Raw genomic sequence first — 16,167 nt, 5'->3', positions numbered from 1 at the left:
TTGATTCACTTGACGCATTGTGAGATTACATATATATAACCTAACTTGTAATTTCTAACACCAGAACAACATGCTAGATTAGGTTAGTGTGTACGGACATAAACACCTCATCATCCCTAAGTAGTGGTGTTGACTGACCACTTCCCGTTAATTCACTTTCATTTGTTTTCTTCCTAGCTTCTTCCCCTTTGCATTTATATTCTCGTATACACACTGAGGCTCTTCTTGGTACGCTCAGTTGACCTCGTGCGTGTGAAGGCCGTTTGCTTCCTACATCAACACTAACGCAGATACATTCAGACCCGGATCTATTATGTACTTGTAGCCCGTCACAGTTCATCTATATAATCCGTTTTTCCCCGTCGTCCTGAGGTACTTTTAAGTGTTGTGGTTTAAATGGTTTAAAATGGATGGTTTAAGTTTGTTTACGATGGTCGGGGTGGGTGGGTGGGGTGGGTGGGTTATTTAGTATTTTGTTTGCGGTTTATTGTCGTTGTTCTTGATAGTGAAAGGTGTTGTTCTTGTTTACCTTTATTGAAGTTGTGAGAGTAAACTGTTGAATATTTAGCGGGTAAAGTCCCTTCTGTTGGCACCCACACACACCTCTCTCTCTCTTGTGTTGAGGCGATGGGTTTGATTTCCAGTGAGATGTAACAGAGTGTATTGCTTAAGTCCGTTTAGCATAATAGGTAATTTTTTCTTAATAATTCACTGACCCCAAAACAGACGTCGTCAAAGGTGGCGGACGCGCAAAGGATTATGGGATGTGTGACGTCAGTAACATGTCTATTGATGATAATCGTAATAAATGGCATCTCAATTAGTGACTTAAGAACTGTTTATACGCATTAGAAACCACCGGTGTGTGCTTTACTTATTGGAGAACGTAAATTAATACACATTGCTTACTTGGTTTAAGATCCCTACTTATCATTACTCCTAAATCTTTCTCACAGTCGGATTTCTCTATAACAACGTTGTTCGTTTGTGATCTGGTTTCTTTGTTTACATCTCCTATACTGAGTACTTTACATTTGTCCACATTGAATTTCATCTGCCATTTTTCAGACCATTCGAAATTTTTTTTTAGATCTTCCTGTAGTTTTGCGGAGTCCTCGTCAAATTTGATTATACGTCCTATTTTAGTGTCATCAGCAAATTTACTTATGTTGCTGTCTATGCCGATATCTATGTCGTTTATGTATATAATAAATAGTAATGGTCCAAGTACTGAGCCTTGGGGTACTCCACTAGTGACGTTATTCCAATGCAATTTAGTGCCGTTAATGCTCACTCGCTGTTTCCTGTCCTGTACCAACGCACTAATCCATTTTAGAATATCTCCTTTGATGCCATGAGCCTCCACTTTTCTTATTAGTCTTTCGTGGGGGACTCTGTCGAAGGCTTTGCTAAAGTCGAGGTATACCACATCATAATCGTGCCCGTCATCCACTGATTCAAAAACAGATGAAATTTTTTTAATAGATTAGTCAGACATGAACGCCCGCTTGTGAAGCCATGTTGGGAATCATTGATCAACTTCTGTTTCTCCAGGTGATTTCGAATAGAGTTTGAAACTATTACTTTCAGCAATTTGCCTACAATTAATTGATGTTAAGCTGATTGGTCGGTAGTTAGAGGATAGTGATCTATCTCCCTTCTTGAAAATCTGTATTACATTCACTATCCTCCAGGATTCTGATACTACACCCGTTTTTAGGGACATGTTAAACAAATTTGCTAAGGGCATACTAATCTCTTCCTTGCATTCATTTAATACTCTGGCAAATATCTCATCGGGACCAGGTGACTTATAAGGCTTTAGTTTGTCTATTTGCTTACTAACATCGTTACTAGTCACTACTATCTCGCTTAATTTATTTTCTTCACTATCTCTGTATAGAGTCGGTGCCTCGGGTATCAAGTTTAAATTTTCGGTGGTGAAAACTATTGAAAAATATTTATTCAGATTATTGCTCATTTCTCCGTCGTTATCAGTTAGCTCGTCGGTATCTGACTGTGTTGGTCCAATCTTTTCTCGTGTTTTAGTTTGATACATTTGAAATAATCCCTTGGGTTTGACTTCGCCTCCCTTGCTACCTTCAGTTCATTATTCCTCTTTGCTTTTCTTATCTCTGTCTCAACCCTACTGGCCAATACCTTATAATAATCTCGGAGGTAAACTTCACCACCATTTCCTACCTATAGCTATACGGTAGAGCCTTAAGTCAACAAACTGCAGTCTTCACGTTCTGTTACCCAGCCAGATTGATGACTCGTGTAGCAGCGTGTGGGAGTGATTGATGTTCTTGTAAGATAAGTTTACCTGCCTTATTTTCTGGGCTAATGGACACGTGGACATATTTTATTTATTGTTTATTTATTTTTGGGGCACTACATTTATTTTAGATGTTAAAGAAAGCTGCAGTGAATATTTGTTTTTATTTCTTAAGATTTTGTTAGGTTAGGTTAGGGGGGGGGAGGTGAATGAAGTTTATGAGATGTAACTTGACAATACAAAGGACAGGTGACTCTAATTAATGAACGTAAGTTACCTGTTCTCAGTACTTAAATAGGACAGCCTTTAGACGTATATTGGTAAAGAAGGATTTTTAGAGACTGGCGGAAGGCCTTGACCCTCACCTCACCTCACCTCACCTCACCTCACCTCACGCCGTCGAGGTATCCGGAAATATCTTCGTGTTTAGAGTCGATTATAACACCGTTACATGTACACAGGTTAGGTTAGGTTAGGTTTACGTACAGTATAGGATAGGTAGGTAACTGATGGAGGCAGGTTGTTGACTGTGGGAAGCGGGAGGGAGGTTAACGACCCTTACACACACACACACTTCCTCATCATCTCATTTATTATAACTTTTAGCTGTGTCTGAGTACCACCACAAGCTTCTGGTACTTCACTGGCTTGTTGTTTTAGCTGTAAGACAACAAGTGTATCGAAGAACAAGTAATGTTAACCTGAGGTAGAAGGAATGTTATAATTTTAATCCTAACCGTGTGTGTGTGTGTGTGTGTGTGTGTGTTAAAATATAAGTTCCTACGTGATAATAAAGTGAGCAAACCCCCCTCCTAATTCCTCCCATCTCTCACCCACCCACTTCACCCTCCCCCCTCACCCCCCCCTTAATGGAGAGGCATCCAGGGAGAGCACTAATTACACTGAGAGGGACGACGACAGGTGAGCGGTAGTCAAAGGGTCGCGGTGAACCACAGGAGACCGTAAGATCTGTCAGTTTCACCGTCTCCTGGACAGATTTGAGCCCGGTGTTGTCTCTTTCCGTGTCTGTCTGTCTGTCTGTCTCGTTGGTGTCGTATTATTATTATTATTGGTATATTTTGGTAATTATAGAGGTATATCTGACATGGTGTAGTTATACATGTAATGGTATATACCTGACTCACAACGTATACCTGAATCCGTTAATTGTATACCTGACTTGGCTCTGGACTTGGATAACATTGCACGTTTAATTTCCCGCCCAAATTATATGTGACATCAGAATGGCACCAAGAAGACTAGACGGCTGTAACTCCCGTGTGTTTTCTTGCAGTCTGTTACGGGGGATAGAGATGACGAACGCTATCTTTGAATCCGGATCTCTGTCAGTCAGCAGCCATGAGCGTTTTTGTTGAGTATTGTTGCTGTTGTGGTTGACAAGATTAATTACGCTTCTGACTAATGACTTCCTGTTCGTCTCTAAGGGTCATTATTAAAGAAGTAAAATGTCCGTTTCTGTGTCTGTGTATACTGATGACTATAAAGCATTGATTTTAAAAGTTCCCATCGCATTTTTTTTGGTCCCTACACTGAGGAAATTTCTAAAATATTAAGAAAAATTTATAAAAGATAGAGAAATGATACTAATGTGTGGAGTGTTAATGATCAGGTGTTCTTAGGAAGGTAAACGAAAGGGAGGGTAGAGGGGGGTGGCGGGGAGGGGTAGAGGAGGGGCGTGGAGGGGTAGAGGGGGTGATGGGGAGGGGTAGAGGGGAGGGTGGGGAGGGGTAGAGGGAGGTGGCGGGGAGGGGTAGAGGAGGGGTGGGGAGGGGTAGAGGAGGGGCGTGGAGGGGTAGAGGGGGGGTGACGGGGAGGGGTAGAGGAGGGGTGGGGAGGAGGGTGGCGGGGAGGGCAGAGGAGGGGTGTAGAGGGTAGAGGAGGGGGCGTAGAGGGGTAGAGGAGGGGCGTGGAGGGGTAGAGGGTGGTGACGTGGAGGGGTAGAGGAGGGGGCGTGGAGGGGTAGAGGGGGGTGACGTGGAGAGGTAGAGAGGGGGGTTACTGGCTCCTCCTTGGTTTCTCTCCCGTCGTCTACATCTGCCAAAAAATATTCTGACTGGACCTTCCATTGTGAGGCGTTATGGTCACCCACACTGTAAGACTTTCTCCCCAGTGTCGGGATCTACCGTCTCCCCAGTTTACACCCCCCGCCACCCCCACACCTCCCCTCTCCCCCCACACCTCCACCCCACCACCCAATCAGACTCGTTCCTGTCCCACATATTAAGTTCCCATACACAGTATTAACTTTTTTTGAGGTTTTATGTAACTGCCGTTGTGTATCTTAACCTTTCTTTCTTTCTTCCTGCCTTTCTTTCTTTCTTTCTTTCTTTCTTTCTTCACGAGCAAGTTTGTGTGTGTGTGAGAGAGAGAGAGAGAGATTCACTCACTCGTGAAGACACTCGTGGCGGTATTTACTCAGCTCACCACAAGAGTATCCTGCACTCAGAAAGATTCTCTCATAGGTAAAGATAATAAAGAGTTATCAGTAATGGTTCAAGTCTTGTGGGGTGAAGGTACTACTCGAGCGTGACTGACGAGTGAGGAAGAGAAGGTGGTAGTAGTGGAGGAGGAGGAGGTGGTGGTGGTGGTGGTGAAGGAGGTAGTGAGCGGTGGGGGTGGTGTTGATGGAGGAAGTGATAATATTGGTGGTGGAGATGGTGTTGGTGTTGGTGGAGAAGGTGGTGGTGTTGCTGTTGGAGAAGGAGGAGGGATAGTGTAAGTGATTTCTGGATTGATAGACTGATAACGAACGACCTCTGATATTTAACGAGGGAGGGAGGGTGAGGGGGGGGGAGTGGAGATGTTCGGGGTTATATCGCGTGTACGACGTTAGGTTTACTCCTACACCTGTCGTCGTTCAGGTAAATAAATGCCAAATGTTACCTGGAAGAGATTCGTGGTGTCAGTGGGTAGAAGGTGGTGTCAGTGTGGTGTCAGTGGGCAGAGGGTGGTGATAGTTGGCAGAGGTTGGTGTCAGTATGCTCCCCAGTAAACACTGCTCCCTACACTGTCACTATGTTGAAATGAACTGTAGTTTGAGCTGATCCCCATCTGCTACTATATGTCTTATTTGTGTCACTTATGTCACTTGTATATTATTTGTAATTGTAACCCATTCCCCAAATATGTAACTGTATATTTTCAGCCTTCTGGCTGCCAAGCTTCTTTCAATAAACCGTTAATTATTATTATTATTATTATTATTATTATGATGTCAGTGGGTACAGGGTGGTGTCAGTGGATAGAAGGTGGTGTTAGCTGGCAGAGGTTGGTGTCAGTATGATGTCAGTGGGTAGAGGGTGATGTCACTATGGTGGTGTCATTGGGCAGAAGATGGTGGCAGTGGGTTAATGTCGTATTTGCGAGAGGAGGGGAAAGTCCAGTTCTGCTTGACTAGGCAGACGTTCGCCCGTGGGAACCTCCACCATCCGCTACTTTACCCACACCACCACCCACTACTTCACCTGCACCACCACCCACTACTTCACCTGCACCACCTTCAGGAAATTTACACTCGTTAACTATGATGACTGACAGCCGGGGTAGGGGGGGAGTCCCTCAGCTTAATAACATATAATCGCTATTAAGTTTAATTTTCAGGCTATTATGTCGCTTTTGTGTGGTCTTTTGTCGTTACTCCCTCTACCGTCGTCACTCACCATACCATCGTCACTCCCTCTACCATCGTCACTCCCTCCGTGTATTGATGTACTGTAGATGGTGTTACCTGTATCGTCTTTTTAATTAGTGGTTGAATGATTGACTATAGGTATTGGGGCAGTACGGTGTGTGGGTGGTGTGGGGGAGACAAGGGTGTGGATGGTGTTAGTGTTGAGTGTCTACGTAGGGTGTGGGTGGAGTGGCGTGGGTGTTGGTGGATAGGGTGAAGGTGGAGTAGTGTGGATGCGGGGTTGGATATGTGGTATGGGTACGGTTGTGTAGGTATGCAGGTGTGAATGGGGTGGTTTGGGTTGGGATTGGGCAGGGGGTGGGAAGTGCGAGTGTGGAAGGGATGTGGGTGTGGTGGCTTGGGTGGGCGGGTGGGCGGGGGTTGAAGCTCGCGGTGCCAGGTAGCGCGGGTCGGCGCCAGGTCCGGTCCGGCACCAGTCGCCAGTTGGCCGGACGTCCGCACACAGTCAAGAGCGAGAGCGAGGAGCCACACTCACCACCCGTCAGTGTTTACCCAGTGGACCGCCAGAGCGTGTGACTGTCCCTCTTGTGCTGGAGAATAATACCTGACGTTTTGTGATTGGTGAAAAAAAAAGTGTTTTTTTTAGAGAGTTTGTGTGTTCTTCCCGACACTTGTGATTGAGAATTTTTACAACTTGTGTGTGTATAACGTGAGAAGCGACTGATTTAGTGAAGGAGTGTGGAGGTGAGGACAGTGAGGTGGGTGTTAGTGCCGTGTGGTGAAGATGGCCTTAGTGTGTAGGTCTCTGGTGACACGGGTGGCGGCCCCCTGCTGAGTGCCACTGACCTGCCCGTTGCCACGGTGATGCCAGGGCCAGGCTGCGGTGGCGGCTACATGCTCGTCACCAACATGGCACCAGGGGGACCAGTCAAGCTTCGTGTGCTGCATGCTCCCCCACACACGCCCACACCTGCCCCGGTCTCCCCCGTGCCCCGTACCCACCTGAGGGAGCGTCGCATGGGACTTGTGCTCTCAGGACCCCCAAGGGAGCTAACAGAGGCCCTAACCCTACCCGCCCAGCTCCTCCTCCCCACCACCCTCACTCTGCCCGCTACATCACCCTCACCCCCTCCCCCCCCGTCACCTATAACACCCACAACCCCGATACACTCACCTACTACACCCACGTCACCGACACACAAACCACTGACATACACATTATCACCACAGTCCTCCACCTCGCTGACGTCCTCGACACAGCCAGGTACTAAAATGACGTCCTCGTCACATCCTGGCATCATAGTGACGTCCTCGTCACACCCAGGCACTACAGTGACGTCCTCGACACAGCCAGGTACTAAAGTGACGTCCTCGTCACAGTCAGACACTACGGTGACGTCCTCGACACAGCCAGGTACTATAGTGATGTCCTCGTCACATCATGGCATCATAGTGACGTCCTCGTCACAGCCAGGCACTACAGTGACGTCCTCGTCACAGCCAGGCACTACAGTGACGCCCTTGTCACAGCCAGGTACCTTATTGACGTCCTCGTCACAGCCAGGCACCACAGTGACGTCTTCGTCACAGCCAGGCACCATACACAGCACTACGACATCACCCTTGGCCAGACCCACAACACTACAGCTCTCCACCACCTCCGTCCCTGCCTCACCACCTCCCACTCCTGCTGGTATACTCACCACCACCACACACAACTACTTCGCCGCCGAAGACCATGAACCCACATCACCCACACAAGAGTTACCTACGCCATCGTCTGACACTCCTGCGTCCACGACGGACTCCCCAGCGGCGATCCTGGAGCGTCTTCAGGCGACCAACTCATACCCCTGGGTGTCTGTAAGTGAACACCACAACACATTCTTCTCTCCTCATGCAGTTTCCTTTTCTTTATATGCCGTGTGTGTGTGTGTGTGTGTGTGTGTGTGTGTGTGTGTGTGTGTGTGTGTGTGTGTGTGTGTGTGTGTGTGTGTGTGTGTGTGTGTGTGTGTTCATTTAATTATGCCTGTACTACCCTCTTTTCATCATAGACGCTGTGGTAGTTACTGTGAGTCCTAACGAGAGACCTGCCCTTCCGTAGAGGATGTGGGTCATTTAGCACCTTACTGTGCAGCTAGACAGACATTGGTTCAGTGTGTACTTGACAGTGCAGGTACAGTAGACAAACATTGGGTGAATGGCAAGTCTCTTTAACCCAAGAATGTGTTTAAGAAGGCTTTTAAGAGGTTGTCTCCTCTCTTAGGGGGGTGGGGGGAAGGAGGTGGAGGGATGTGATTGAGGGGGGTGGGGGGAGGTGATTGAGGGGGGTGGGGCGTTTGGAACACTTGTCTGGATCACGTCCATTGTGGTATAGGCCCACCTCAACCACCACTATTACCACGCCTTCCTGCTCCCCCCTCCTGCCTCACCACCACTATCATTATCAATACCACCACCACCGGCCCCACCCCATCCCCCCCCTGTGGAAATGTTAAGCTGCGTGCGTGTGTGTGTTAACCATCTTACTCCACAAACCTCCTAAATTTAAGGTCAAAGGTCATACATCAACTTAACACCCTGTACCGTCAACAAACATTAACCAAATTTCGCCATCAAGGTCATAGGTCACCCCCTCTCCCTCCCCCTCCCTCTTCCCCCTCCTCACTCACCCCTCACCAGATGTAACAAGTACCGCTAGTCTACTTTCTTCTTTTGTTTTTACCACATTAGAAAATTATTGTTGTCATTTCAATAGCGATAATAATTGAAGAGCCAAAGACAATTGATGGCTTCCTGTGTAACGCGTGGGGCTCTCCTGCTGCCTCCGTCCTCCACAACTCTGGGTTTTTGTCACTCAATATCACCTCTGGCTGAGTAGATCGTGGGGGAGGGGGGGATGGAGAGAGTACCTGTGAAACATTATTAAGACCACCTATGAAGACTGGGTTTTTTTTAATTAAGTTTACCTGTGATGATTAATTTGAGTACCTGTGAAGATTTATTAGAGTACCTGTGAAGATCAATTTGAGTACCTGTGAAAATTTTTAATTAACATTAGTTGTTATTTAGTAAACAAACCGTGACTTCAAAAGGATGAAACCAAAATGAATTCAAGACAAACTGTGTGTGTGTGTGTGTGTGTGTGTGTGTGTGTGTGTGTGTGTGTGTGTGTAGAGTGGGCCGTGAGTGTTTTGTGTGTCAGCTCGCCAGAGAGGTGTGTGTGTGGTGTACAGATGTGATGTGTTGAGGTGTTCCCTGACCACCAGGGGGGTTACCTCCCCTGCCCCCCCCCCTTCTCTCGCTCACTCGCTCTCTCTCTCGGGGCGAGGATCATCGTCTTCTTAAGGTAGTGCCATTGTTGTTGTTACCTGTGTCCATCACCTGTCAATTGTACCGTCATTAATACCATCAACCTGTGCCCGTCACCTGCCTTCAGTTATACTATCGTCTTTCTCAACACACACACACACACACACACACACACACACTGCCCAGCTGAATAATCGAGTTCAATAGACTTAACAATTTTTTTTAGGAGGGGGGAGGGGGGTGAAGAGGATCGGCTGGGGAGGGGAGGGGAATCCAACTTTCAAAACATGAAGATCAAATATTTCACCATTAAGAGCATCACCACAAGAAACTGCTATTGTCTTTAATAAATGCATTGTACTCAAGACCGGGAGTGCAGTGTTAGTCATCTTGGATCCAGAAGAGGGTCTGAAAAAAGCTGTAGAACGCGTGATTAGATTTACAGGTGTCTTGAGAGGTGTAATGCCGGCAGTCGAGTCACCTGGAAATTTCGTAATGATTAAAGACTACGAGAGAGAAAAGTTCACTGAGATGATGAACACAGAGAGAACAAAGAAGGAAGAGGGTGAGGGTGTGTGTGTGTGTGTGTGTGTGTGTGTGTGTGTGTGTGTGTGTGTGTGTGTGTGTGTGTGTGTGTGTGTGTGTGTGTGTGTGTGTGTGTGTGTGTGTGTGTGTGTGTGTGCGAAATCATTGTACTCAAAGGGTTATTTTCGTATTCAAAGGAGTATATCACTGTACTCAAGGGGTTAAAACCAGAGTACACCTACCGAGTGAAAGTTAAAGTGGAGGTGTTTATAGTGGGAGGGAAACTGTATACAAACACACAGGTATCCTTGATTGTCTTAATTACTCACCTGTGTACTAGTGCCATTTTCCCACGGTCAGCAAAGGGTAAAACAATATCTCTGGAATTTTAGCTTAGAAATATGATAATAAATATAGAAATGGAGAATAAAAGGATATTGTATTAGACTTTAATGATAAAAAGGTTTGTAAAGAGGGAAAGTAACCTTGCCTTAATCTATAGGTGTTGTGTTTGGTTGTGTCGTGTCGCCAGTGGAACCCTAAACACACATACAGGTCCTCCCTACATGTTTGTTTTTGCTGGTTGTGATTGTGGTTGTTGATTGTGGTTGTTGATTGTGGTTGTAGCTGTATTGTGAGTGTTGGTTGTGTGGTCCAGTTAACCTGTCTCATCCTCATGGTAGTAAGTTATTCCTCAACATGTACGTATGTGTCTTTACAAGCACGATCACGTACACACTCACACATGTACTCAATTACGTACGCACACGCATGGATGGATGGACCTGCCCACACATACGCACACACATACCCACACGAATACACTAAGACATGGCGCCGTCACACACACACCTACACACACACACACACACACCCATGTATGTATGTCTCGTGTGTCTATGTATATCAAGTATGTGTCTGTGTCTGTCTGTCATCGAAAGTAAATATGAGGCAGGTGAAGGGGGAGGACAGACAGGTAGGGTTGTGTGTGAGACCAGGTAGGTGGTAATTAGTCGCCAGGTGGGAGAGTCACGTGTGAGTTTTTGTCTACATATACCTGAGGTTTTGTCTACATATACCTGAGGTTTTGTCTACATATACCTGAGGTTTTGTCTACATATACCTGAGGTTTTGTCTACATATACCTGAGGTTTTGTCTACATATACCTGAGGTTTTGTCTACATATACCTGAGGTTTTGTTTACATATACCTGAGGTTTTGTCTACATATACCTGAGGTTTTGTCTACATATACCTGAGGTTTTGTCTACATTTACCTGAGGTTTTGTTTCGGCTTTTTGCTAATTTTCTCTTTATATGTTACATGACAGTAAGTATAATTGGATACCGTGTGTGTGTGTGTGTGTGTGTGTGTGTGTGTGTGTGTGGAAGGAAGCGTAGTGCCGGGGCGGAGTATTCAATATACCGTGATTGAAGGCACTAGTTATGGACACACACACACACACACACACACACACACACACACACACACACACACACACACACACTACACTCAATTTTCATTCTCATTATAACTAAACAAATATATATCTTTCAATATTTTTCTTATTCTTGAAAAACTCACAAAATTATATATAATTTTATTTAATATTTTCCTCGTGCTTGACACCGAGGGGAAAGTTAATTAGATGATTAGATTATCCCGAAATGTACCTTAATTGGCGGCCTTAATTATCAAGGTGAGCATTAACAAAAGAGACAGGTGTATCAAGAAGCAAAACCAGATTAAAGAGAAAAAAAAATAATGGGGGGTGATACTAATTATACCGTGTAAATATTGGGGTAATTAGTGGAAGTGTGTAGCGGGACTAATTAGTGGGTGTGGGTGGTGATTACCGGAGCGTGGGTGACTTCTGTGAGGTGATTTCGACCTTACATCACTGTCTGTCCTAACCTGACCTGACCTGACCTGACCTGACATAAGGTTGGTCAACGTCTCTTCCATCAGCTGCTATCATTACGTCATCGTACTCAAGGGGTTAAATCGTCGTACTCAAGGGGTAAATCGTCGTACTCAAGGGGTTAAATAAGAACATAAGTAAATAAGGAGTCTGCAATAAGCCGGTTGGCCACTCGTCCACCACCCTATTTGTGAACCAGTTCCTTCCTATCTCCCTCCTAAACCTAAACTTATCCAACTTAAATCCGTTGTTCCGAGTCCTATCCTGCTCGGATATTATAAGAACTTTATCTATATCCCCTTTATTGATTCCTTTCACCCACTTGAATACTTCTATCATATCTCCCCGCACTCTTCGTCTTTCTAGGGAATGCAAGTTTAGTTTCTTTAACCTATCCTGATATGGAAGGTTTCTAAGTCCCGGAATCATTTTCGTCATTCTTCGCTGCACCGACTCTAGTGAATTGATATCCATTCTATAATAAGGGCACCAGAACTGAACCGCATAATCGAGGTGCTCAAGGAGTTAAATCATCGTACTCGAGGGGTTAAATCATCGTACTCAAGGAGTTAAGTCATCGTACTCAAGAGGTTAAATCATCGTACTTAAGGGGTTAAATCACCGTACTCGAGGGGTTAAATCACCGTACTTAAGGGGTTAAATCACCGTACTTAAGGGGTTAAATCATCGTACTCAAGGGGTTAAATCATCGTTCTCAAGGGGTTAAATCATCGTACTCAAGGGGTTAAATCATCGTACACAAGGGGTTAAATCATCGTACTCAAGGGGTTAAGTCATCGTACTCAAGGGGTTAAATCATCGTACTCAAGGGGTTAAATCATCGTACTCAAGGGGTTAAATCATCGTACTCAAGGGGTTGAATCATCGTACACAAGGGTTAAATCATCGTACTACAAGGGGTTAAATCATCGTACTCAAGGGGTTAAATCATCGTACACAAGGGGTTAAATCATCGTACACAAGGGGTTAAATCATCGTACACAAGGGGTTAAATCATCGTACTCAAATACAGACATGGGGCCGATTATACCATTTGATTATAATTAGGCTTTTAATTAATCATCACAATAAAAACTAATTATGTTTGAGGAGAATTTATTTACACCAATTTAAATACGGTACTTTATTCTTTGTAAATAGAGTATTAGTGTAAATACAGTAATGTTGTAAATACCTAACCTAACCTAACCTAACCTAACCTTACCGATATATCACTAAAAATAATAATAAAAAAGAAAATAATAATAATAATAATAATAATAATAATAATAATAATAATAATAATAATAATAATAATAATGTGAACGTGGTCAAGGTTCCGCCTCTAATGACCAAACCCAGGATCAGTTTGTTTAAGAATTGAGTGGTTGGAGTGGAATGAAGCTCCTAGACACCTGTAATTGACGTGTACCAGACGCGTATTAGTCTGGTATATCGAACTGTAGCTGCTTGACTTTATTGTTGAATTTTATAAGAAACCCGTAGTTTATGATTTGATTACTTGGCTGGGGACTGACTCGGCTAGGGGCTGACCTCGGCTGGGGGCTGACCTCGGCTAGGGGCTGACCTCGACTGGGGGCTGACCTCACGATATCTTGCGTTTCGTGAGCGAGATAATGCCTTTGTTTACCTAATGAGTTCACAGTGTGTTTATTTTTGTACTTAAGATGTGTCCGTTCTATTTACTGAGGGATTAACACACTCACACATACACTCAATTACACGTTCACACACACACACACACACACACACACACACAATTTCGCGTGAGTTACAGCGGCAAGGATATTAACCCACCAATATCAAAATAATAATAATAATAATAATAATCATCCGTTCATCTCGTCAACAAACACCAAATAGATCAGTATACAATGAAATCCAGTTAACGAGTCCATAGAAAACGGGAGTCTTTGGTGGGGTGGAGGGAGGGGGGGTTGTGGGAGGGGGGTGGAGGGGTTGGGGAGGGGAAGGGAGGGGGAGTCTTGTAGTGTTTAATTATGCTTTTCGTCAGCCTTGGGTTCATGAAAGGTGTGTGTGTGTGTGTATACGTCGTGACCTGTGCCGAGGCTTTCTCTTAATATGTGTTTGCTACCGTGAGATACATACATACATACATACATACATACATACATACATACAGTGATTTATTTACATACATACATACACAAATGCATACATACATACATACACAAATGAATACATACATACATACATATTCATTAAAGTCGTCTACTAATTCATATTGATTTGAGATGTTCGTAGACAATACAGGTATACAAACAATATACACTGACATTACAGGTATGACAAATTAATTACGAGTGAAAATAACTTCCCCATAAACTCACTGCTCAAATGTTCACGGTTCACTTTGGTCAGGTTACCTCATTTGCATACGTTAATTAGCAGGTGATTCTTTTCCATAGTGTATTTTCTCTCTGTTCAGTAGAAATAGCTCTAAAAAGGAGAGAGTGACACACACGAACACACACACACGAACACACACACACGAACACACACACACACACCACACACACCACACACACACACCACACACACACACACACATACACACTCACACACACTCACACACGAACACACACACTGAACACACACACACGAACACACACACACGAACACACACACACGAACACACACACACACACCACACACACCACACACACACACCACACACACACACACACATACACACTCACACACACTCACACACGAACACACACACACACGAATTCATGGGTGTATATGTTTTCTCCCTGCCAGGAATAGTGTGAAAGACGCGAGTGGAGAGAAACTGTATCAGCAAAGAGCCAATTATGGTATTTTGTGTGTGTCTGTGTGTGTGCGTGTGTGTGTGTGTGTGTGTGTGTGTGTGTGTGTGTGGTGTGTGTGTGTGGCCTGAGGGGAATACCTGTGTAACTTCCTGACCGCTGTCATCATCCTCCTACTGCTGCTGCTTTCATCTCTCTCTCTCTCTACTGTAAGTTGTTGAGAGGAGGAGGAGGAGGAATGAAAAAGAAGAACGGAAGGAGGAGGATGATAATAATGATGATAATGAGGAGGAGGAGGAGGAGGAGTAAGAAGAAAATTAGAAATAGAGAAGATGGAGAAGGAAGAGAGAGGGTGGGGGGGTAACTTAAGAAAAACGCAAACACTATGGTAAGTTGTCGCACCACTTCCCCTCCACACTGCCTCGCCAGGGTCCAGACGAGTGTACGGTATAGGTAACTACTGTGCTATGGACGACAGCCTCAGTGTTAATAAAGTACCGAGTCGATTATATTCTCTTTAATAAGTAAACTAAATCATTTTTAGTTTTTATTTAATTTAATTTAATTTTTATTTGTTTGTCGTTCAAGGTTAAAATAATAATAATAATAATAATAATAATACACAAGTAGTTTACGTATGGTGACTTCATGTTGTATTAGTATTTTATTCATGTATTATAGTGTATTATGGTGTATTGTTGTATTAGTGTATTGTGTAGCGTCTCGTATTGTATTTCTGTATGGTTGTGTACCTGTATCGTCGTATTGCTTTCCTGTATTGTTGTATTTCTGTATACTTGTATTATTGTATTCCTGTATTGTTGTATTTCTCTAGTGTATTGTTGTATTACTGCATTGTATTGCTGTATTACTGTATTGTGTACTAGAGGATGCTGGTGAATAGATCCGACCTTGTTTTCTCAACTTTCCCGACTCAACAAAACAAAGATGAACAGCAAAAATGGGGTTTGTCCGATCACCTTGTAGTGCCTCTGGTTAGTGCCTCTCTGGTTAGTGCCTCTGGTTAGTGCCTCTGGTTAGTGCCTCTCTGGTTAGTGCCTCTCTGGTTAGTGCCACTCTGGTTAGTGCCTCTGGTCAGTGCCTCTCTGGTCAGTGCCTCTCTGGTCAGTGCCTCTCTACTGGTTGTTACCTCTCTGGTTGGTACCTCTCTGGTTAGTGCCTCTCTGGTTAGTGCCTCTCTGTAGTGCCTCTCCTGGTTAGTGCCTCTCTGGTTAGTGCCACTCTGGTTAGTGCCTCTGGTCAGTGCCTCTCTGGTCAGTGCCTCTCTGGTCAGTGTCTCTCTGGTTAGTGCCTCTGGTTAGTGCCTCTCTGGTTAGTGCCTCTGGTTAGTGCCACTCTAGTTAGTGCCTCTCTGACGTAGCACTACCAATAAGGTTTACAATTTAAAGTTTATTACAGTCACTTATAAAGAGTTTGAGTCATTTAAGTATTTCTAAATGACCTTCTTTATTAAGTTATTTCAATATATTTAATTAAACTTACCTGAGTCTTATTACACAGGTAAGTCATTACCATACTGTTTATTACACTCACTTTATTAAATTAGCTAAGTATATTTAAGTAGACTCGCCATTGAAATACCTACTTAACTACTTAATACACTCTCAGGTAGTTAAAAAGTGTGTAAAGTTTCCCCACAAAGGT

The 16,167-nt window shown here is 44.3% G+C and overlaps 1 protein-coding gene across 1 annotated transcript in view; it reads left to right on the top strand.

The window, feature by feature from the left end:
- Window positions 1–6,426: 6,426 nt before the first annotated feature.
- LOC121878797 (mucin-2-like) overlaps window positions 6,427–16,167 on the top strand; it is a 33,164-nt gene continuing 23,423 nt past the window's right edge. Inside the window, exon 1 of the mRNA XM_042385220.1 lies at window positions 6,427–7,793. Coding sequence (XP_042241154.1) covers window positions 6,795–7,793 — 999 coding nt within the window. The 5' untranslated portion in view covers window positions 6,427–6,794. The remainder of the gene's footprint in view (window positions 7,794–16,167) is intronic.

The sequence above is a fragment of the Homarus americanus genome, unplaced genomic scaffold, assembly GCF_018991925.1.
Source record: "Homarus americanus isolate GMGI-L3 unplaced genomic scaffold, GMGI_Hamer_2.0 scaffold40995, whole genome shotgun sequence".
In the NCBI taxonomy this organism is placed as follows: domain Eukaryota; kingdom Metazoa; phylum Arthropoda; class Malacostraca; order Decapoda; family Nephropidae; genus Homarus; species Homarus americanus.
This window is presented reverse-complemented; position numbering and strand designations above follow the sequence as displayed.